General features: G+C 44.3%; 1 protein-coding gene across 4 annotated transcripts in view; it reads left to right on the top strand.

Annotated features, from left to right (window-relative positions):
- TANC1 (tetratricopeptide repeat, ankyrin repeat and coiled-coil containing 1) overlaps nucleotides 1-23,007 on the top strand; it is a 137,406-nt gene that overhangs the window by 66,847 nt on the left and 47,552 nt on the right. For all 4 annotated transcript variants that reach the window (XM_083405148.1, XM_083405150.1, XM_083405149.1 and 1 more), the window contains exon 3: nucleotides 461-661. In XM_083405148.1, coding sequence (XP_083261274.1) covers nucleotides 461-661 — 201 coding nt within the window. The remainder of the gene's footprint in view (nucleotides 1-460; nucleotides 662-23,007) is intronic.

Here is a 23,007-nt window from a genome sequence, read left to right as displayed (position 1 = left end):
AAGTGGAACAAGATAGGTGTCCAGCAAAAAAGGGTCGTTCATTTATTTTATTCTTGGGCCGTAGATCCCATTTCCCAGTAGGGAACTTAGACTAACAACTCGCCTTGCTTCCCTTTTCAAAGCCATTTTTAAAAAAATTAAAAAATAGGCCACATATCAAGTCACCAGGCAAGGACTGGAGGTGACATAGCACATAGAATAGCCTAAAAGCAGCTCTTTTCACAGTAGCATTATAACTGAAAATAACATTTGTGCTTTTTTTATCCATTATTCCTCTTTTTGTTTGTGGTTCCTTTCTGTAACAAATGTCTGTAATGCCGCTTAAACCAGCCTTTGCTCTATTGCTGTCACAGCAAAGCTTGATACAATGGAGTTTGTTCTCGTATTTTCATACAGCTTTCTGTTCATTTGCTGTGTAACTTTAATCCCCTTCCCTCCTTTTTTATGATTTATTATAAAGGTGATTCATGCTCAGAAAGTGCACTGCAGATAATTGCCACATCTGGCCACCATGCAGATTTCCCCAGTGGTATCCAGCCTGCACCGGAAGATGTCTACAGAATGAACTTGGCCAAAGGAGTTTCAATGTCTTTGCCATCATCACCTTTGCTGCCTCGCCACGCCTACTTGATGCAATCAAGAGCAAGCAAAAAATCTCCAGGTAAGTTAAAAAAAATATTTCTCAATTCGTACAGTAAAAGACTACTTGGTTAATGACTAGTTCTTTGTCAAGTGATAAATTTCCTTCTAGACTCCATTTTCTACAACTGTTTCCCTGATATCCTGCTCACAGTATCACTGATCAAATGGCTTATGTGGGTTACCTCTAAGTAATAGGAGACAGCATCATGCTAAGCCAAATTACGGTTGGCCACATTTCCAACCTTTGGGGAAACAGCATACAGGTGTTGAGTGAGATTAGAGACCAAAGTGGGTGGAGCAATAGATGTGATTCTTACTTTGTATAGAAGGCCACACACACAAAAAGGCAGAGGTTTCTGTACATAAACATGCCTTTCCATGTTTCATCCTGGCAAGCAAGCAAGAGGCATTTTCATAGCTCAAGGGCACATTCCAGCCAAGCAAAAGCACTTGAGGAGCCTGGGGAGATTCCTGGGGGCCAGATGGAGAGACCTGGAGGGCTGAATTTGATACGTGGAGAAGACATTGCATGGCTCCTGCCCAGGCATTCTGCTGTGTAGTGTTGCACCGCGCTTAGCCAAAGCTTAGCTTGGTGTGCTGCCTGAACCCAGGTACATGGTTTCGCTCCTTTGAACAAACTGTGAGCTGTAAACCATGAGAGAAACCTTGGCTACATCTCGTGGTTTGTATGGGGATTGCTAAACCATGAGCCCAGGTGACACACTAAGCTAAGCGATGGTTTTGCTCAACTTAGCAGCAGAACAGTTAATCAAGAGCAAAGTAGCTGAAATCGTTCCTCCCAGAGCCCACATGCTCATGCTAAGCCGTGATTTGGCTCAGCATGATGTATGAACCAGGCCATTGTCTAGATGAGCTTACCTGATACTGCCTGAATGTTTCCTTTCCTACCTTCACACCATTAGTTGGGGAACATAATTGAACTTGTGACTGCTACACAGAATGTGTGCAGCGTCAGAGAGTAGGACCTTTACATATTAAAATATTGATTGCTATTTTGGGGAAACATGGTGGTTCAGTGTCATATTTGGCCTATTGATTTAAGGTCTGATATCATGCGAACTCTGCAAAGCATCATTGCTCAATAGACTGAACCCTTTGTAGTTTTACAGATGGTTTCAAGACGCTGTTTTCATTCTGAAGATGAATTGATTTACATTTATTATCTAAGCTGAATGTAATATGATATAGGAAGGGAGGGAAAAGGCTATTCAACTTTGTGATAACACCTCCTGAAAGCTTTTGTTTGTAGCAACAAGCAAATGTCTGTGTACATATCTTACTAAATAAGGTGTGACTACTGCCTTCCTTTTTATCAGCTGTGCGCAACTCATTCCAGTACACTAACATCACTTTGACTCCACCAGGCCTGGGACCTGAGTATCTGGTGAACTTTGCCAAGTGTTGTGCTATCTGTAGAGACATGAAGTAGTTTTGGTTATTCCAAATGATCTAGCCTTGGGGAATTTTCTCAATGAGAGGAAATAAGTAATAAGGAACAGTTATGTGTCAGCTATTCTGAGCCCAAAGTAATGGTGCTTGATGATAGAACAGATAAAAACAAATGGCAATTAGACCGTCATCCCTTGGAGAAGTCTAATAGATTTAATTATCTGGAGGTTTGTTTGCCCAAAATGGCCTATGGAACAGTCATTGGCAGGAAAATAAACTGAATGCCCAAAGTTCAGTGCAGTAGGTGTTGAAATTTGCCAGAGTGAAGGGTGAGGAATCTTGGGCTGCCAGCTCTAAAAACTTTTGCTGCTAAGGTTGATATATGGGGCAGAAATCTGGGGGTATTTCAGAGTCCAAACAGCTGGAAGAAGTACAGTTGTGCTTTACTGGGTCTCTCACCAGGAACACCCACAGCGTACCTGTGGGGAGAAGCAGGATTAGTGCCAATTTCATATTTCATTTCAAGGACTATCTTCTTATTTTTTAAATGGAGATATTTGGTAAATAAACTGGTAAAATAATGTATGGCGGAACACTCTCAATCATCCTCCCCAAACACCTAGCTAGCTAACAATAAACTATTATCGAGGAAATACAGATTTGATCCAGAGGCTCTTTTCACTACCAAAATCCCACTTAGCCGACAAAATATTAAAGCCCTGCTCCAAAATCTGTTGCAGAACAGGAAGGGATGCCATTACTTTATACAGATTTTCCAGCACTTTCCCCACTTTGAAACCATCACACCATGGGGAAGAGAAACACTTATCTGAGCTAAATGCACATTTTTTCTCAAAGTGCCCACAACTCTGCGTATTTTCAGACTATGAAGTCTGATTTTGGGGAGATTTAAGAAAATCCCCAGAGGTCTGCACTTTTGTGTCTGCAGTAGCCCTTGAGTAGAGGATACCATAAGCTATTTGATGTTCTGCAAATGGCAGGAAGCATACAGGCAAAAATATTTTAAGCAATCTTGAGTAGTGGTTGCTACCCACCGAGATAGGGATAAGATTAAATATCTGTTGTCTGGCTAAATTCACGGTGAATGCAGCTCAACTTATACAAGGCCATGTGGCCTCCCTCAAGATCCAAGATTCTGGTTTTTTAATGCATGTCCCCCCCCCCCCCGTATAATTCTTATGTATAATTTATGCTCATATGTTTCTGTTTGGCTGCAACCTGTTTTGTTGCCTGATTAATAAATTCGTTTTGATGAAAGGAAGTAGGCATGCATAGAAGAGGATGCATAGAAGAGACTTAGGTGACTTATCAAAAATAGGATTATATATATTTTTCATGTCCTTTTAAATCTATTTTCCCCCCACTGTTGGTGGATTGTATTTCGGCTAGCACTAACAATAGTATGTTTTCACTCCCCTGGTTACTTTTTCCTAACGATAAAACTTTTTTGGATACATATATCAATTTTTCTTTATTGACCTTATTTGAGTCTTCTTGTATCTTAAGAATCTTCTTGTATCTTGTATCTTCTTGTATCTTAAAAAACCCCAACAACTTGGGATTTGCTGAAAGTCTTTGTCTCATGTTGTTCACACTTTCAACCATAGTCAAGGACCCTGTTTAACAAGATTGCATAATTCTTAGTAATTACTCTATACATAATATAGTCCTGGATTTTCATTTATCTGATTTCTGTTAAGCAACCACTTATTATAAGAAATAAATAAGTTGTTATTTCTTTTGGACATGTAGTGCTTCTCTCTACAGCATTTCCCAACAAACTACTTCAGCATACTTTTGCAAATGTCACTTATATTAAAAATATTAAAATTCAAGTATGTAGTTTTGAAACATAAAAGTGGTCTTTTCTAGTCAAGATGAAAGGGAAGCACTACATTTAATACCTGTATTTTAGTGTCCCGCTTGAATTAGGTGCGGTTTAGTGGGGGGGGGGGGACTGCTGGCTTTTGAAAAGTTGGCCTTGTCAACAAGAATTTATAGCTGTGATGAAATCAGATCCCAACACCCTTGAGTTGCCAGTATTGACAAGTCCAACTTGTGCTATTTCTTTCTCTCTCTTTTTTGATGTGTGCACCCAAGAGAAAGTGTGTTACACTTGATCCCCCCCCCACCTCTTGTTAATTTGTGGGGGTTTTTTAAATCACCCTTAGTGTTATTTATCTTAATTTTATTGGCCTAAATCCAGCACAGAGGTAAGCTTATTAAACCTATTTAAAGCAATGAGTTTTAGTATACCTGACTCTGTTATATTTAGGCTATAATAAAATACTAGAGATATTATTTGGTTGCTGTGTTCCATTTGCACCACATACATCCACCTACACTGCACCTACCCTTCCTCTGCTCCTCCCCTGCAACCCTCATGCATCCCAAAAATATGCTCCAGAGGATTGGGGGACCCTCTGGAGTAGATTTGGGGACATGGAGGTCGGGGAAGGAGGAGAAAGGCAAGTTCTATGAGGTCCACTGGTGCAATATTGGAGTCTCATCTTGTGTATTTTACGAGTTAAATATAATGTTTGTCTTTTAAAAACCTATACTAGTTTGGGTAAGATGCCATCTTATTTATGTAGTATTTTAATTTGCTCACTTTGAGTTCATTGTTTGCATCCGTCTGTCTCGGGAGACTATAGAGGAGTGTGCCTTTGGGGTGAAGTCAAAATGTTGGACAGTTACATTGCCTGCACTTATAGCATAATACACAATTCTTCCTGAAGAATAATAATTTAAAGTAGAATAGTTTAAAACCTGTGATGGGATGAAGAGCTGCTTGTGTGTAAATTGCAATCCCTCAGAGTTTGAACAGCTTCTCAAACCTCTGCCTGTGACGGAGCCCCTCCAGCATGGCTGCGTCAGTCGCTAGCAGAATCCGAAAGTGGTTGCTTTCGGAAACGTTTCCAACATAAAAGCTCCTTAACGGAAACACGTCTTCTGGCCTCTCTGCGTGACAGTTTCCGGCGAGGAACGGGTGTCCCTATAGGAGGTTCTGAGACATCCCCACTATTTTCACTGGAAGCATCTCTGAGCCATTCCTCCGACTCTCCTTCCCTTGACATTCCTGTTCGCCCCCTACTGGTTCCTTCTTCCGGTGTTACGTCTCCCTTTACCTCAGAGAGCCTTGGCACCTCCGGTGCTGCCGATGGCAGTTCCCTGACATCCACCTCCCCTCCAGGGCCCCCTTCACCCTCTCCCGTCTCCTCCCCTACAGTTTGGGAGGGGGTAAAACCCCGGAAGGAACCTTCCTCATCGTCTGAGGTTTCGAACACCTTTCTCCACTTGTTGCGTTTCCTAGTCTCTCGGTACTCCTCGTCGTCTGAGTCCGTTCCTTCTTCCAACTCCGACTCCGCGAATCCTTCCAGTTCCTCTTCCTCGTCTGTGGTGCCGAAATACTCCCTCCTAAACCTTGCTGCCGGCTGTGGTTTCCTCGGGAATCTTTGGTGGAACGTTTCTGTTAAAACCTCGTCATTGACCTCCTCTGCTGTCACCCAAGTGTTTTCTGACTCCGGTTCCCCTTCCCACGCCACTAAATACTCCACCTGATTGCCCTTCCACCTGGAATCGAGGATTTCCGCTACATGGTTACTGCTCTCCCTCTCTTCCAAGACTGGTCCCCTGGTGTGCTCCCCTTCACCTCCCCCCTTGTACGGTGACAGTAATGACCTGTGGAACACTGGATGCAATTTCATGTGGTTGGGTAACCGGAGTTTGAAAGCCACTGGGTTGACCTGCTGAATGACCTCAAAGGGTCCCAATCTCTTGGGTCTTAATTTCTTACAACCCCCTTTGAACGGCAACCCTTGGGTGGACAACCACACCTGATCCCCCACCCTTATGGTTTCACCTTCCCTCCTGTTCTTGTCTGCCTGCTTCTTATATTGAGCCTTGGCCCTTTCTAAGTTGAGCTGAAGCTGACGATGGATCGCTTCCATCTCTTCTACAAAATGTTCGGCCGCTGGGACGCTCCATCTCTCGCCTCCCTCCCCCGGGAATGCCCTGGGGTGACACCCGTAATTGGCCAAAAAGGGACTCATCCCTGTGGACACATGCTCCGCATTGTTGTAGGCAAATTCTGCCAGCGCCAGCTTTTCGACCCAATCATTCCCTCTGTCATTGACATAACACCTCAGATATTGTTGGAGGATGCCATTTGCTCTTTCCGCCTGCCCGTTGGTTTCAGGATGCCTGGCCGTCGAAAAATTGACCTCCACGTGCAGCAAGCTCATGAGCTTCCTCCAGAACCTGGAAGTAAATTGTTTCCCGCGGTCCGAGACAACCCTCAAGGGGGCGCCATGCAGCCGGAAGATGTGTTCTACAAACAACTTTGCTGTTTCTTCCGCTGTGACTGCATGTGAACATGCTATAAAGTGGCACATCTTAGTTAACAGGTCCACTACTACCATGATGGCCGTCTTCCCTTTGGATTTGGGCAGATCCGTCATAAAATCTATTGATACCGCCTCCCAAGGCCGTTCTGGCGTGGGTAGTGGTTCCAATAACCCTGCCGGCGCCCTTCTTTCCCCCTTGGCCCTCTGGCATTGGTCACACCCTCTTACATACTCCTTTACATCTTCCCTCACCTTGGGCCACCAAAACTCCCTGGTGACCATCCACATGGTCTTGTGTTGTCCAAAATGTCCCGCCGTGGGACTATCATGCAACTGCTTGAGTACCCTCCCTCTCAATTCACCTTCTGGTATATACAGTGCCCCTTTGTAATACAATGCCCCATTTCTTTCTTCAAAACCCTCCGGGCTCTCCCCCTCTCCCCTGAGGCCTCTGAGCTTATTTTGGGCATATTCGTCAGTTTCCGTTTCTTCTACCAGCTCTCGTCTCCCCACCAGCGCCGCCCCACACACCCAGCGGTCCTCAGGAATGACATGTCTTTCTTCGCTTGCCCCCTCCCCTTCCAAGTACTCTGGTTTGCGTGAGAGAGCGTCCGCCCTGACGTTCTCTGGGCCTGGTACATAACAAATCTCGAAGTGGAATTTGGAAAATTCCTGTGCCCATCTCACTTGTCGTTGGTTGAGTACTCGAGCTGTTCTCCAATACTCCAAATTCTTGTGGTCGGTGCACACTTGCACCTTGTGTTGTGCCCCAATCAATAAATGTCTCCACCTCCGGAACGCTTCGTGAATGGCAAGTAGTTCCCTGTCATACACCGTGTAGTTCCGCTCGGACTTATTCAGCTTCCTCGAGAAAAAGGCACACGGTCGCCACTCCGACGTATTTCTTCCCGGCTGAAGAAGCACAGCCCCCACCGCTCTGTCTGACGCGTCTGTCTCCACTCTCATGGGCTTCTGTAGGTCCACATGCAGAAGTTGTTCTTCCGAAGCGAAAGCCCTTTTCAGTTCTTCAAAAGCTCTCTCCGCCTCCGCCGTCCAAACAAATTTCTTCTTGCTACTGAGGCAGTCGGTGATGGGCGCCGTCAAGTGTGCAAAATTCTTGATGAACTTCCGATAAAAGTTCCCAAACCCCAGGAATCTTTGCACATCCTTCTTGGTTTTCGGTGTCTTCCATTCCAGCACCGCCTGGACCTTGCCTGGATCCATGGCCAATCCTTGGTCTGACAGGCGGTACCCCAGGAATTCCACCTCCTTGGCATGAAACTGGCACTTCTCCAGTTTCACCCACAGCTGATTGGCTTGCAGCCGCCCCAACACTTCTCTCACGTCCCTCACATGCTGCTCTTCATTTTCCGAATACACCAACACGTCATCCAAAAAGGCCACACAATTCTTGTAGAGTAACGGCCCCAGGACGTGGTTGATGAAACTTTGAAAACATGCGGAGCCGGCTTGGAGACCGAAGGGCATTACGAGGTATTCAAATGCTCCCAAAGGGGTGAACATGGTGGTCTTCCATTCATCCCCCTTCCTTATTCGTATCAGATTATACGCCCCCCGCAGGTCCAGTTTTTGTAAAAATCTTCCCCTTCCTCACCCTGGTCAGAATGTCATCAATTCGGGGCATAGGAAAGGCCAGGGGTTCCGACACGGCGTTTAGGGCCCTGAAATCCACTACAAGTCTCGGCTTATCTGTGTTTTTTTTGTCCACAAAAAACACTGGGCTGCCCCCCACCGCTCGGGACTCTCTGATGAAACCCCTCTTCAGGTTTTTGTCAATGAACTCCCTCAGCTCCTGCATCTCCCTGTCTGACATGGCGTACAGCTTGCCCACTGGGAGTTGAGCCCCAGGGAGTAGGTTGATTTGACAGTCAAAGGGTCTATGCGGCGGCAGTTTGTCCGCTTCCCTTTCGCTAAATACGTTGCTCAGATCTGCATATTGCGGAGGCACCTCCCCTTGCTTCGTTACCTCCATCCCAGCTAAGGTGAGCTTGGCTCCCCCGGGCTCCTTCCCCTGCTTGCAGTGTTCCAGGCAATGCGCTGACCCAAAGGAGACCACCCTCTGGTGCCAGCCCACTAGAGGATCGTGTAGTGCCAGCCAGCTCATCCCCAAAATTATGGGAGCTCCTCCCAAGGTGGCCACATTAAACGCTATCCTCTCGGTGTGTCTTGCCACCCTCATTATCATGGGGACTGTCTGTTGGTTCACTTCTCCTCCCAACAACTGTCTGCCGTCAATCGTGGTTACCTGCAGGGGTTTACTTAAGGGGAGGGTTTGTATCTGGTGCTCAGCTGCGAACTCCTTACTCATGAAATTACAGGAGCTGCCTGAATCCAGCAGGGCCTTGATCTGTAGGGGGTGTCCGTTTGGCAGCTCTAGCAACACCTCTATCACTAGAGCAGGTCTGGGAGGTTCTGGTGCGGGCACGCTCACTGCTTTTGAGCCTGGCTGCTGTGCCCCGACGGCAGCCAGGCGTTGGCTTTTACTTGCTCTGTGCTTTCCTTCTCCTCTCCCCCAACAGCTCCTGCCATGCCTTGCCATTCCTTTCTCCGTGGACAGACTCTGGCAAAGTGTCCTGGCTGTTGGCAGAGATAGCATTTCTTCCCGCCCTTTCCCTCCTTCTTCCCCCCTTCACCGATGTTTGAAACTGTGCGCGCACGCGCTGTTCCCACTTCCATCGGCTCTGCCGGCGGGAAAGGCTGCTCTGGAATGTCTGGAATGCGGAGCTCCCTCCAACGTTCTCCTTTCCCCTCCCGCTTCTCCAAAGCCCTCGCTTCCTGGCGCGCTCCTATGGCTAGCGCGGCTTTAGTCAGCTGGTCCATAGACTCTGCTCTGGGGTTCCGGGAAAGTTCATCTTTCAAGGACGAAGACAGACCTTCTTCGAACAGCATTTGAATGGGCTCAGAAGACAAGTCCCACCCCAAACGATGAATCAACATAATGAACTCAGTCCAGTACTCACGGACAGTCCTGTTTCCCTGTTTGCAAGCCATTAACTGCCTTCGCACCCCTCCCTGCTCAATGTCACTGGAAAACATCAGGTCCATGGCACGAAAAAACTTCCTTGTGTCCTTTAGGATCTCATTATTTGCTGCCATCAAGGGTCTAACCCAGTCCTTCGCCCCTGATTCGAGATGGCTAATTACAAAAGCCACTCGCGATTCCTCATCAGGGAAGTCATCAAATTGCAGATTGAGAGCATATTGCATCTCTGTCCTAAAGGCATGGTAGTTCCTGGGGTCCCCCCCAAATTTCTGCACCAATCCTGGCATCTTTCTGTTGAGTGGGGTGGCTTTCTCCCTCCCCCTCTCTGCATCCTGAGCCCTCCTTTCTTCCAGCCTCGCCGTCTGCAAGGCAAGCTGGATTTCCAACGTCCTATACCTTTCCTCCAGGCTTGGACCTCCTCCAGCTGCCCCTCCGGTTCCGGCTGGTTCGCTCATGATGCCTCTCCCTGGCACAAGCTAGCTTTCGGTGACTTTCGGATTGCTGTGATGGGATGAAGAGCTGCTTGTGTGTAAATTGCAATCCCTCAGAGTTTGAACAGCTTCTCAAACCTCTGCCTGTGACGGAGCCCCTCCAGCATGGCTGCGTCAGTCGCTAGCAGAATCCGAAAGTGGTTGCTTTCGGAAACGTTTCCAACATAAAAGCTCCTTAACGGAAACACGTCTTCTGGCCTCTCTGCGTGACAGTTTCCGGCGAGGAACGGGTGTCCCTATAGGAGGTTCTGAGACATCCCCACTATTTTCACTGGAAGCATCTCTGAGCCATTCCTCCGACTCTCCTTCCCTTGACATTCCTGTTCGCCCCCTACTGGTTCCTTCTTCCGGTGTTACGTCTCCCTTTACCTCAGAGAGCCTTGGCACCTCCGGTGCTGCCGATGGCAGTTCCCTGACAAAACCAGCCATTCAAATGGGTTTGCAGACTTCAGTGGACAGCTGTTAAGGAGGAGGAAATTCATAATACAAAGGGGGAAAGAGTGTGTGAGTTCATGCCTGCTTCTTGCTCTTTTAGGCCAAACTAGAGAAGGCACAATTTTTAGAAATGTGAGTAACAGCTGGGAGAGGGAAAGCTGTATCAGGGCTCACTGCACCCCTCTACCCCCTGTGGTCCTGATGATTGGGGGATTTTTGGAAGGGAGAAAAGGAGTTAAACTCTCTTTTCCAGTTCCTACAATCCTGATCTTGGGAGAAAATCAATGGCAATGACAAACCTAGACAGCATCTTAAAAAGCAGAGACATCACCTTGCCAACAAAGGCCCATATAGTTAAAGCTACGGTTTTCCCAGTAGTGATGTATGGAAGTGAGAGCTGGACCATAAAGAAGGCTGATCGCCGAAGAATTGGTGCTTTTGAATTATGGTGCTGGAGGAGACTCTTGAGAGTCCCATGGACTGCAAGAAGATCAAACCATTCCATTCTTAAGGAAATCAGACCTGAGTGCTCACTAGAAGGACAGATCCTGAAGCTGAGGCTCCAATACTTTGGCCACCTCATGAGAAGAGAAGACTCCCTGGAAAAGATCCTGATGTTGGGAAAGATGGAGGGCACAAGGAGAAGGGGATGACAGAGGACGAGATGGTTGGACAGTGTTCTCGAAGCTACCACCATGAGTTTGACCAAACTGCGGGAGGCAGTGGAAGACAGGAGTGCCTGGAGTGCTCTGGTCCATGGGGTCACGAAGAGTCGGACACGACTAAACGACTAAACAACAACAACAACAATCCTGATGCTCTCTCCCCACCCAGCTTAATATTGCACCAACTTTAGCTCATTGTGAAGCTTACATTATTGGCAGAATTATTTCTGCATCAGACCTCTGAAAAGAAGAGCTTTTGAATATTCTTTTTTAGACATGCTTGTGTGCATAAGCCTTCAGTCAAAACTGAACTTTTCTTTTTGGCCAACTCTTCCAGCTAAAATGTATGCAATATTCTGGGCTTGGTTATAAGGGGAAGTCCATTTGCTGGCTTGGAAGATGTTGTGTTCATTCTTCCTTTCTTCCCGCATGGGTAAGATAAAATTGTTTCTGCTTTTATTGGAGTACTGGTCTGTGTTGCAATCAAACAGGATGTGAGAGATCTAGCCCACATTACGGGCAGGGTGTTATGGGTTCTTATCCCTGCAAATATTTCCTTTAGCACTTAGGTTTCCATGGCTTAACAGCCTTTTTGTCAATTAGGGACTGCTCATGTGCATGTAGTTAAATTTACGAGGATATACTTTCACAGTCCGGGAAAAGGCGAAGTCTCTGAACCTCATCTACAAAATATTTGGATTTGCATTATTAAGTGTTGCCATAAGATATACTTCGTAACAAAATCCAAACTCTTGCTTTTCTACTGCAAGGCCTTTAGGACACCTTACAACAAAATAAAATGATATCCAATAAAAACCATTTAAATTAACAACTTGTAAAAAAAGAAAAAGTAAGATAGAAATTGAGCCAGCTACAGCAAAATAACAAAAATACTCTGTCTATCACTCACGAAAAAACCCAAAGAGAATAATAGTATTTAAGTTGGCACCTAAAAGATACCATAAAAGTGCCTCTCTGGGAAGGGTATTCCACAACTAAGATGCCACAGAGAAGACTCTGTCTCTTGTAGCTAACCAACTCATCTTCCAAGGAATGGGCACCAGGAGCTTCAGACTATATTTACATTGCATTTAATGTGGCATGACTGGACAACAAGAATCTAGAAACATTTCTAAAACATTAAATAATATACTAGACACTCCGTGTACTCTTCGGAAAGTAGTACCTGTCAAGCAGTCTGAAGTAAGCAAGCTGCCAGCTTTTCTTTAGAAAAAGAAGTTGTAAAACTTGTTGTCAGCCTAGCCAGAACCTGAATACTTGTTTGAAAATCATGAGGAAAAAGCAGGGAAGCTGAGCGGTCCCTAAAAAGACTGCTCTAGCTATAAAGCGAAGTACAGCCGTACTTGGATCCTGAATGCCTTGCGACTTGAACGTTTTGGCTCCCAAACGCCGCAACCCAGAAGTGAGTGTACTAGTTCGCGAACGCCCTTTGGAACCTGAACATCTGATGTGGCTTCCAATTACGTGCAGGAAGCTCCTGCAGCCAATCAGAAGCCACACCTTGGTTGCCGAACGTTTTCAGAAGTCGGACGGACTTCTGGAACGGATTTTGTTTGACAGCCAAGGTACGACTGTACTTTATAGAACACCTTTCACATTCAGTGTCTCCTCTGTATTAATAACAGACAGCTTATTTTCTAAGTGAAAAATGTGGAGAAACTTTACCACTTGATAAATCTCCCTTTCTTTGTACCAGATAGAATGTCTGCATCCTATTTACATTAATTCCTATGCATAAGCAAACATGTATCACATGACCAGTTCACCATGCTGGTAAGGTTATCTTAATCCTAATTTGAATCTTTACTGATTCAGTGCAGTTCGATACATGAGTTCAGAAGTAAGCCCCATTGTTAATTAAGTCAAAGTTAAGTACAGTACTTTTAAGTCTCATTGATCTGGTTCACAAGTCACTGTTAGGCACCATGCAGATTCCCAGAGAAGATTTCTTAGCTAATTTGCTCCTTGGCTCCAACTCATGGTTAGTTGAGGAGAGAGCTTAACCATGCATCAGGGTTCTGCTGACAAGTTAAGCCAAACCAGAGCTCAGCATGGGGCAGGAGTAAAACAAAAAACAAAAAAAAACTGAGAAGGAGCAAGGCAGCTGCAATACCCTTTCTGAGAACCTGAAACCTGAACATTCATGCTATCTACCTGGTAACCCATAGTTTGGATTACCATGGTGTGAAAATCAGGCCATTAACTTTGTTGCTAAACAGTGAGTTACCATATTTTTCCATCTATTTTGGGGGACTCAGATTTAAGAAAATGGCCTCGGCACTATCCTTGTACAGTGGAACCTCTACCTGCGACCATAATCCGTTCTGGAAGTCTGTCCAGGGGTTGAAATGGGTCGCTGGGAGAGGCGCTGTTGTGCGTAGGCATGAGTGGCGATTGCCCACTTCTGCGCATGTGCGAACAGCGATCGCTGCTCCTGTGCGAACAGCGGCAAACTTCTGGGTTACTTCCGGGCTTGCTGTAGATGTTGGGCAAAATGGACGCAAGAGGAGGCAGACATAAGAAGAGGTTTGACTGTATAAGATGCCCCCTTATTTTTGACATAATTTATTAGGGGGGAAACCTACTCTTATACACGGAAAAATACAGTAAATATGTTTTTAAAGCATGAGTAGGGAACCTTTGGCGTTCCAGATATTGCTGAACTCCATGAGCCCTAAAAGCATAACCAGTGGTCAGGGGTTGATGGTAGTTGCAGTTCGGACAAAACCTGAAGGGCCAAAAGTTCCCCACACTCCATTTGTCTTTACATTCCCAATTTCAGGAGTCCACAAAGATTGATTCTGGTGATGGGTGGTGTTTGGGTCTGTTCAGACGTAACTCTTAAGCTGTGCTTGCGTGCTCCCTCTTTGCCTGCACCTCTCGTCATTTTATATGGCTTTTCCTGATTTCCGATACTTTCTTTTGATGAACTGAATTGTGCCGATTCATTGCTCTGTGTGCAAGCAGAAAATGAGTTGTCACTGAACCAGAATCAGAAGTCAAGAATCGCCACATAAGAAGGGGGAGAGTGCAGGACCAAGAGTCCTCAGGGCTCATTCAGTTATGAACATGTCCAGTTTTTCTTGACAGTAAATGGCTTAATCAAAGTCGCCATGATGCTCCTAAGTTTCACCTTTCTCTGCTTGCACATCCCACATGGGGTATAATGATCTGTTTACTTTTTAGTTGAGCAGTGGAATTTAATGACTGATTCTGGAAGTTTTTGTATATTCAGGTCCCTTCACTACTGCTCCATTGTTCTGAAATCTCAGATTTTTCATTTGAGAGAGTGTGGCCTCCTCAGTTGCTTTTTTTGTTTTTGAGAAGTCCCCAAGTATGTGCAGCTCTTGGTATGGTGTGTTTATACATTCCTTTGAGAATGCTAGTGGCTGCTTTTAAAAACTAAAGGAAAATGTGACCTCAGCACTGCGTTTCCTCTGTTTCTGCAGCTATGAAAAACATGTAAAGGGAAGCTACGCAACTCCAAATGACAGAATCACAACTCTTTCATTTTTAGAATTGCCTTTTCACCATCTCTTGCTTATTAATGTAATCCTGCTTTAAAATGGTTGCCCATCATTGTTCTTGTGTACTGTATCTAATTATAGCATTACTTGCCGTACATAGGCCAGAACGATTGTCTTTTGAAAGGATGTGGTTTGCATTTTAGAGGGGAGTGCATTTTGGAGTTGCTTTCATTCTAAACAGGCCTTGCTGCTGCTTTTTATTCATGTTCTAATAAGTATCAAATAGCACCCTCTGCTGGTTTTTTATCCTGATAAAATCCTGTCTTTTTCGCATGTGTCTTTCATTGCATTGCAAAATGTACAAAGATCAAAGCCGAGTTGCTTTACTGATCTTTCTTTGCATCAGAATGTCCAAATACTGAAAATACGCAACTGAAAAATGCAGATTACTTGCCTCTTAACATCTTTTAATCTTTCATGCTCACAGAGTGTTTGCCTTTGGATGAAGGTGGGGATTATAATCTGCACCAGGAGATTAAACATACGATAGTGTGTATGTGGCATTAATTGCCTCAGCTAACTTAAACAGTTCTAGTATTACAAAATAAAGGAGCACTTCTGTGAAAAGTTTTATCTGCTTTAAAACCTTTATGTGTGTAGCTTGAACTTTTGTTTATACGATCAAAGAGTAAACCCAAGGGCAAAAAAATTTTGCTGTGCAGAATCAAACGCAAGACTTATTTGCTCACCTTGATTTATTATCTTGAAGAATCTGGCCATATATAAACAATACCATCAGCATCAGACACTCATCATGTAGGAGAAGGAACATGTTGTCAACACCTGAGCTGGAAGGGATGCAGTAAGCCAGAGTAGGACTGTGCTTGAGGCAGAAACTCATTCTTTATGTACTGTTATCTTCCCAGTTCCCTTAACACTGAGTGATGGGAAAATGAAACAGCCCTTTCCCCTTACTGTGGTAATGCAAATCTAAATTTCCGACTTCTTGCCTGCCATGAATTCTACAGTTAGGCTTATTTTTCTTTAAAGAAGAATGTTATTAATATTTAAAGAAAACAAACACAAGCCATTTGCTTTAAACCACAGAATGCCATACAAATTCTCCAGTAGCTATACAGTACAAATTATTCCATATTTATATACAAAATATAAGCAAAAACAATAATAATACTGAATTTGAGTTTCCACTTCGAAAGCTAAGTAACAATCTCAGATTGTGCAGCAAACTACCTAAGCTTCTGCTCTGTTGGATCTTGACCCCTGCTTGGTTTTTGACAACCCATTAGCTTGTGCCCCTCTTGATCCTCTTTTGCTGCCTTGAAGCCCAATCCCTGACTGTTTTGAACACCCTTTACACCTGTTTCTGGCCCATTTGGATGTATACCCATGTCTCCCCTTTCTGGTTCTAGATCTGGAACACCTGGAACCTGAATGAGACCTGACAATTGCTCATGCAACTTGTTCTGGGGACGTTCTCCATCAAATGTTAATGGCACGAGTGCTTTGTGCTTCCTTCCTTGATCACTGGTTTCCAATCACTTCTAAAGCTACTTTAGGTTATTTCAAGAGTTGGGAAGCTTTTTCAGTCTAAAGGCTGCATTCTTTCTTGACAGCCATCCAGGGTGAAGCCTGAGAAAAAGGTGGACAGGGTAGTGGCTGTGAGTGGGCTACAGTCCACCCACACAACAGTCACAGGTTTCCACATACACATCTCCATTTCTCTCCATGGAAACAATCAAGAGGCGTATTTCAGTTTAAAGAAATATTGCAGCCAGTCAAAAGCACTTAGTGTGAAGCAGAACTAGTGAGAGGTGTGTCCTGGGAAGAGAGGGTGTGGCCAGATAAAGATATCTGGAGGGCTGCGTTTGGCCCCTAGTCTAAGATTCCAAACCCTCATTTTGTGCATGCTATTAGACTCGGGTGGCGCTGTGGGTTAAACCACAGAGCCTAGGACTTGCCAAACAGAAGGTCAGCGGTTTGAATCGCCGCGATGGGGTGAGCTCCCGTTGCTCGGTCCCAGCTCCTGCCAACCTAGCAGTTCGAAAGCACGTCAAAGTGCAAGTAGATAAATTGGTACCACTCTGGCGGGAAGGTAAATGGTGTTTCCGTGCGCTGCTCTGATTCGCCAGAAGCAGCTTAGTCATGCTGGCCACATGACCCGGAAGCTGTAGGCCGGCTCCCTCGGCCAATAAAGCGAGATGAGCGCTGCAATTCCAGAGTCGGCCACGACTGGACCTAATGGTCAGGGGTCCTTTACTATTAGATAATAGAAGCAGCTGCAAGGAAAGTACAGTCTTCCAAACTGGATGGTAGCTTCCTGCAATCCAGCCCTGGAGAAAATGGTCACACAATGTATTGCCACATGCAATTTGACTCTTGGGTCACTGAATTCTAGTGGACAGTGCATGCTGGGTCATATGCCCCAGTATATACACCTGCTGATCTGTTTTCCCTTTGAAGCAGGCCTGCATAGCTTCTGACCCACCTGTCTAGAAGGCAGACATCAGCCAGTTGCTTGATGAGAGATGCAAACACCCTAGGGGTGGGTTTGTTTCTCCTTTCCGCCTTCCCAGATGCCTGAAGTTGAAACACCGAATAAGTCTCTTATGAAATATCTTCCTCTTAGAATGATGAGTAACATACTTTTAAAAAGTTTCATTTTAAAATAATGCTGTAAAGCCAACTCATGCTTCTGAAAATCTCTTAAACCCAAGATTGAATTGTAGTAATGTTGGTGATGATAGCTCTGCTACTGTGTTTTGACTTAATTACTAAATGAATGGCACTCTTGGGATTTGATGTAGAGAAAAGTACTCTAAAATGTTTCAGAATACAGAACATCTTCAAGTTTTGTCCCAGGAGTACAACTGGGAAATTGCCAGGCATATTGTTCCTGCCACATGTTGAAGGCCTTCCCCCCCCCCCCAACGTAGTCCCTGACTATTCTTCCTTGTTAATGTTTCTCAGATTCCTCTTTCTTCTGCATCAAGTAAAATTAAATTGATGGATGTTTAAAATATACCATCAGACTCAAGGAGCATTCTAACATGTGAAAAAACATGTGAAGTCAGGAAGCTTGTTCAAATTACGTGAATATTTTAGTTTCTGCAGTCTTTGAAACTCAAGAGGAAAACTTAGAATGCAGAACTGTGGATCTTGCAGCCACTAATTCTGGTAGATAAAGATGAGAGATGCTCATATTTTCAATGATACGTTATTTATTTGGATGAAGTGATATATCAAGGCAGGTCAGATTTATTTATTTCTACCTGTCATGGACTCATTGTAAAATACAAGTGGAGTAACAGACCCTCAAATAAACACGGAAATGTTTACATGTAGCATGAAGCATAATATAAACAAGACATACAAAAGTTTTCATCCAAAGAAACCTTTTTCTGAGATCATCTGAGCACTTTATCTTGGGAACGAGTATGTTGAGAGCACGAAGGTTAATAGTTTGCCTACTTTATAGAGCTTCTAAAAAAATTGTATAGATCAAAGCAGACAGGTATTATCAATGACCAGCATCACCTTACATTTTTTAAAACTGATCCTTCTTCTTCATGTTGGGGGGGGGAGGGGAGAAGCAATTGTTATGTTTAGACTAGTTAGTGTCTTGGGTAAGAAATATGAGGAGGTGGCTTTTTTTTAATAAAGCTGTATTGACTGCTAAGCTGACCCAAAGAATAAAGCTGTTTTATTTTACACCTTGGGGGTGACATTTAAGTTCCTGCAGGAGAAGATTGTTATAATAAAACCACCATGCACTGTGTGTGTTTTAAAGCCATAGACAAGAATGTAAGAACACAGTGTTCTGTATAATATGAATTCAGAGTACAGGAGGATTATGGATTATTTAATTTTAAAATCCTCTTTGGTTAATTCCAGCTTGTCTTTTATGTTTTGGATTTGGGGTTTTTTTTCCTGAGCTGAACTATGAATATTAAGTACTTCTTTATGGAATGCTAGAATAGCAGAGTCTTCTTCAGGAGTTCGGATATTTTACAACCTTTACACACATGAGGGGGGGGAGAAAATAAACTATATCTCCTCCATCCTTCACTGTTCCAGTCGCCTTCCGACCCACAGAGGGCAAACCTCTGATGTGCAACATATTAGATCCCTGATTTTATGACTGGCTGTTTTTGAAGACAGTCCTTAAATTCTTGAGCCAAACTATAGACTACAGGCTAAAGGGAACAGGGAGTAACAGATATGGTCAGTCTGATTTAGGTAGGGATTATTTAGCACGATGCGGCAAATAACTACAGTGAAAGCTAAAGGACCCCTGGATGGTTAAGTCCAGTCAAAGGCAACTATGGGTTTGCAGTGCTCATCTTGCTTTCAGGTGAGGGAGCTGGCATTTGTCCACAGACAGCTTTCCGGGTCATATGGCTAGCATGACTAAACCACTTCTGGTGCAACAGAACATTGCAACGGAAACCAGAGCGCACGGAAATGCTGTTTACCTTCCTGCCGCAGCGGTACCAATTCCAGAAGTATTGCCACCATGTCATGAGGAACATTCAGGGGTGGAGGAAGGGAGGGAATAGCAGTCCCTGCTTTACCAGTAAGGGTGCTGCAGCCACCAGGTAATTTTGCTTCCACATCCCAAATAACGATGCTGTTTGAGCTGCAACAGCCACTGGCTACCAGGCAAAGCACAACAGCTGCAAAACAGGATAGTGGGGGGCTGGTAGGCCCTGATTTAGCTAAAATGCCCCTTGTGAGAACTTTTGGCCCAGCCTCATTCTAACTTGGTCTTGGGATGGAGATAATCTTAGTGGAACTTGTGGATGAGCCACAACAGGATGAAATCCATGTTGTTTCTGTGGCACCCCTCGGCAGCTTTTGAAACTAATGACTAGTGGTATTCTTCTGGACTGTCTGGGCACAATGGGACTTGGTGAGAGGTTCTGTTTTGTATAGACTTGGTCTTTCCTTTAGAGGCGCTTTTGAGACGGTGACACTGGAGGATCTATTTCTTGGCACCATGATCTCTGACCTATAACGTCCCACAACATTCCATCTTGTCTCCTGTGTACCTATAAGAAACTTCTAGGAGGAGGGGATTGTCTAGGGATTTTGAAGTGCGGTGTCATCATCAACACCCAACTTTTACCTCTCATTTCCTACATATTCAAGAAAGGCAGCCAAGGTCTTGCAGTGGTGGTTAGAATTGGTAGTGGACTGGATGTGAGATAGCAAACTGAGACTTAATCAGGGCAAAACAGATGCTTCAGGTGAGCGAGGCTGGATCAAGACGCATCAAAAAATGTGATTCAGTTAAACGCCTTGTAAACGTCATACAGGGAAGTCCTGTTGGTGAAAGAGGGGACTCTACAGCGCCATGTGGTGTCACAGATAAAGTGCTTTATCTTTACGAATGGTGCTGAGCTCCAAGACTACTGTTTCTGGGGATGAGGATACAGTTTGGTTTGGTATGGTTTCACTGCTTCTGAAGAATTGAGCCCACAACTTGACAATGCTCCTGGATACAGCTTTGTTTCTGGATGGCCGGGTGGCTGCTGTGACTAGGAGTGCTGTTGCCCAACTTAGGCTGGTGTGCCAGCTGCAGCCGTTGCGCAAGAAGTGAGACCTAGCTGTAATCAAGCATGCCATAGTTGCTTCAAGAATTGGATTACTGTTAACAGTCTTTACAAGCAGCTGCCTTTAAAAAGTGTTTGGAAACATAAGCTAGTCCAAAATTTGGAAGCAAGAGTTCTAACCAGAGTCTTTTTTTAAAACCCCATATTTTATTAATTCCAAACTTAAACATAAATGACATACGTTTCCGAGCACAATTCAAAGTGTTGGTGCTGACCTTTAAAGCCCTAAACGGCCTTGGTCCAGTATATCTGAAGGAGGGTCTCCACCCCCATCGTTCTACCCGGACACTGAGGCCCAGCACCGAGGGCCTTCTGGCGGTTCCCTCACTGCGAGAAGCCAAGTTACAGGGAACCAGGCAGAGGGCCTTCTTGGTAATGGCGCCTTCCCTGTGGAACACCCTCTCACCAGATGTCAAAGAGAACAACAACTACCAGACTTTTAGAAGACATCTGAAGGCAGCCCTGTTTAGGGAAGCTTTTAATGTTTGATGTATTTTAATATTCTTTTGGAAGCCGCCCAGAGTGGCTGGGGAAGCCCAGCCAGATGGGCGGGGTATAAATAATAAATTATTATTATTATTATTATTATTATTATTATTATTATTACAACAATAATCTGTTTTACATGAAGCATGTGACTCGCTTTTTCTACCTACACTGACTTCCAGTTTATTTCCAAGCTCAGTTCAAAGCCCTGGATATGACCTTTTTAAAGCCATTAAGAGCTTGGCACCATGTTACTTACAGCACCGTCCCCCTCCCATAAGTTCCTGCCTGCCCACTTTCCCAGTTTGTGGAACTCCTTGTCCTGTTAAATCAGAACCACCCCCTTCTCTTGTAGCCTTTAGATGAAAAACCAAAACATTTTTATTCCTCCAAGCTTGTGTTGTGACTGGTTCCTAAATCTCACTGCTGAATATTATGCTCTTGATTACCTGCTGTGTTGCGTGGTTTGATGCATTCCTGACTCATTTCTATCTGATTTGATCTGGAACATTTTGAATGGCAGAGGCATGATATAAATGTTTTAATAGCGAATACCACACATACTATCAGCAGCAGTAATATCAGCAGTGGACTCTGAGGAAGGGTATAATCTACTGTTAGTCCAATTGTATGGGCTATAGTATTTGCATATATTTTTATCTATGAACAATTGAACCAGACATTAGGGACGGGGGCAGGAGGGAGAGCAGCAGATTTGGTTTGTGCACATTTTCAACATTTATCATTTCTTGTTCCATTCGTCTTATTTTAACAATAAGATGCCGTGTACCACTGGTAGATTTGTTCCTCCTTTATTTTATCATCTAACATTCCTGATCATTGCTAATTTCTGATGTGGAAGGAATAAGGTGATATTCACGAGGGTGGTTGATTTCTGAATCCAATGGGCCACAACTAAGGTAGTATAATAAAAATGACAAGGTAGCCTTAATAAATTTATCCACTTCTGTCTTAAACCCAGTTTGGTTTTATGTCCCTCAAATGTTCTTGGGAGTATTATGCCTTTGTTTACCTAAAATGGTTACAGGGCACTTTGTGATTTATAGTAATTAGCTATATGTATAGCTCTCCTATTTCCCCCTCTGTTTATACATACACACATTTATAATGTGCTTCATAAAACCCTTTGGCTTCCATTTTATCTTTTGTCTTATAATTCCACACAGATCTGTAATACGTCATTTGCCATATAAAGATAAGCTGTGCTCTCCAAACTTTGCCAGCTGAATTTTTTATTACTACAGTTTACTGGAAAGTGGGGTATCTTTATTATTTCAAGAGCAATCTAAACCACAAGTTACACCAGCTGGATGAGAGAGGATTGTTTTGGCACAGTTAAGAGCTATGGGAATCTAATGAATGAATGGAGTCTGGGCAAAATGGAAGCAAGCGTGCTAGGGCAGGACTGTTGCAGACAAATACCTGAGTGAGGCTGGAACCCTAGAAAAGTCCCGTCCTATTTTTCTTTTTGTATACTGTACTTCTGTAGTTTTCTTTTTGTATACTTCTGTGGCTTTGCACTTAGGGGTGTTGCTGTGTGGTATGAGATCATCTGTTACAGTTCTTCTACCTTTCCTTTCCCCATCTAAAATTACTGTTTTGGTTCTGGTTTCTTTAAATATGTATATTATTGATTATAATAAAATGATAACAACCAATCAGTTACGGAGTTTTACATTTAAAGTGCAGTTCAATGAAGAATCTGTAAAAATAAGGGGGGGGGGATCTGCCCATGGTCCACCCTCATCCCCATTTAAAATTATTGTTGCCAGCAGTTCCTCTAAAAGGGTAAGCTTGGATTTGTGGAGGCTGCATTTTGTTCCCAATTGTGCTGCCCTTTCCCACTGAATTACCAGTGCCTTCTGTGGCCTTCAGTGAGCCACAATTGTGGTATGTGCACCCTTCCTTTTCAGATTGGCCCAACCATTTGGCAACCACCTAGGGCAGAAAATGTGGGATCTGGCTATTCCCCTCTGTGGGTGCTGTATGGCCTGTCCTGGGTCCCCTAAACTATCCTGCTGTCTCAAGTGCAGTGGAGGTCCAGGTTCAGTTTGTAGTTTATTTCGGAATGGGGAACAGTTGCCATTTTGTCGCTGCCTCGGGCAGCACAATATCTAAGTCAGGCCCTGTTTCCTTACATGACTTTGTAGTAGCTCTCCATGGGAAAATGCTTCTTTCCGCCACATGCATACAGATGGAAATGTGTGTGTGTGTGCTCTGTAGCTCTATTGAACTATATTAGCTATATGGAACCATCAGTATCATACTGAGATCCAGAGCCTCTTCCTATGGGTTCTTCACGCAAGTCTGCTAGCAGCTGAGTCCTCTCCTGTGGGGTGGATCTTCTTGGCAGCATGCTTGGAGA

The sequence above is a fragment of the Podarcis tiliguerta genome, assembly GCF_965153285.1.
Source record: "Podarcis tiliguerta genome assembly, chromosome: 1".
Classification (NCBI taxonomy): domain Eukaryota; kingdom Metazoa; phylum Chordata; class Lepidosauria; order Squamata; family Lacertidae; genus Podarcis; species Podarcis tiliguerta.
Note: the sequence above shows the minus strand (reverse complement) of the source record. Positions and strands in the feature narration are given on the sequence as shown.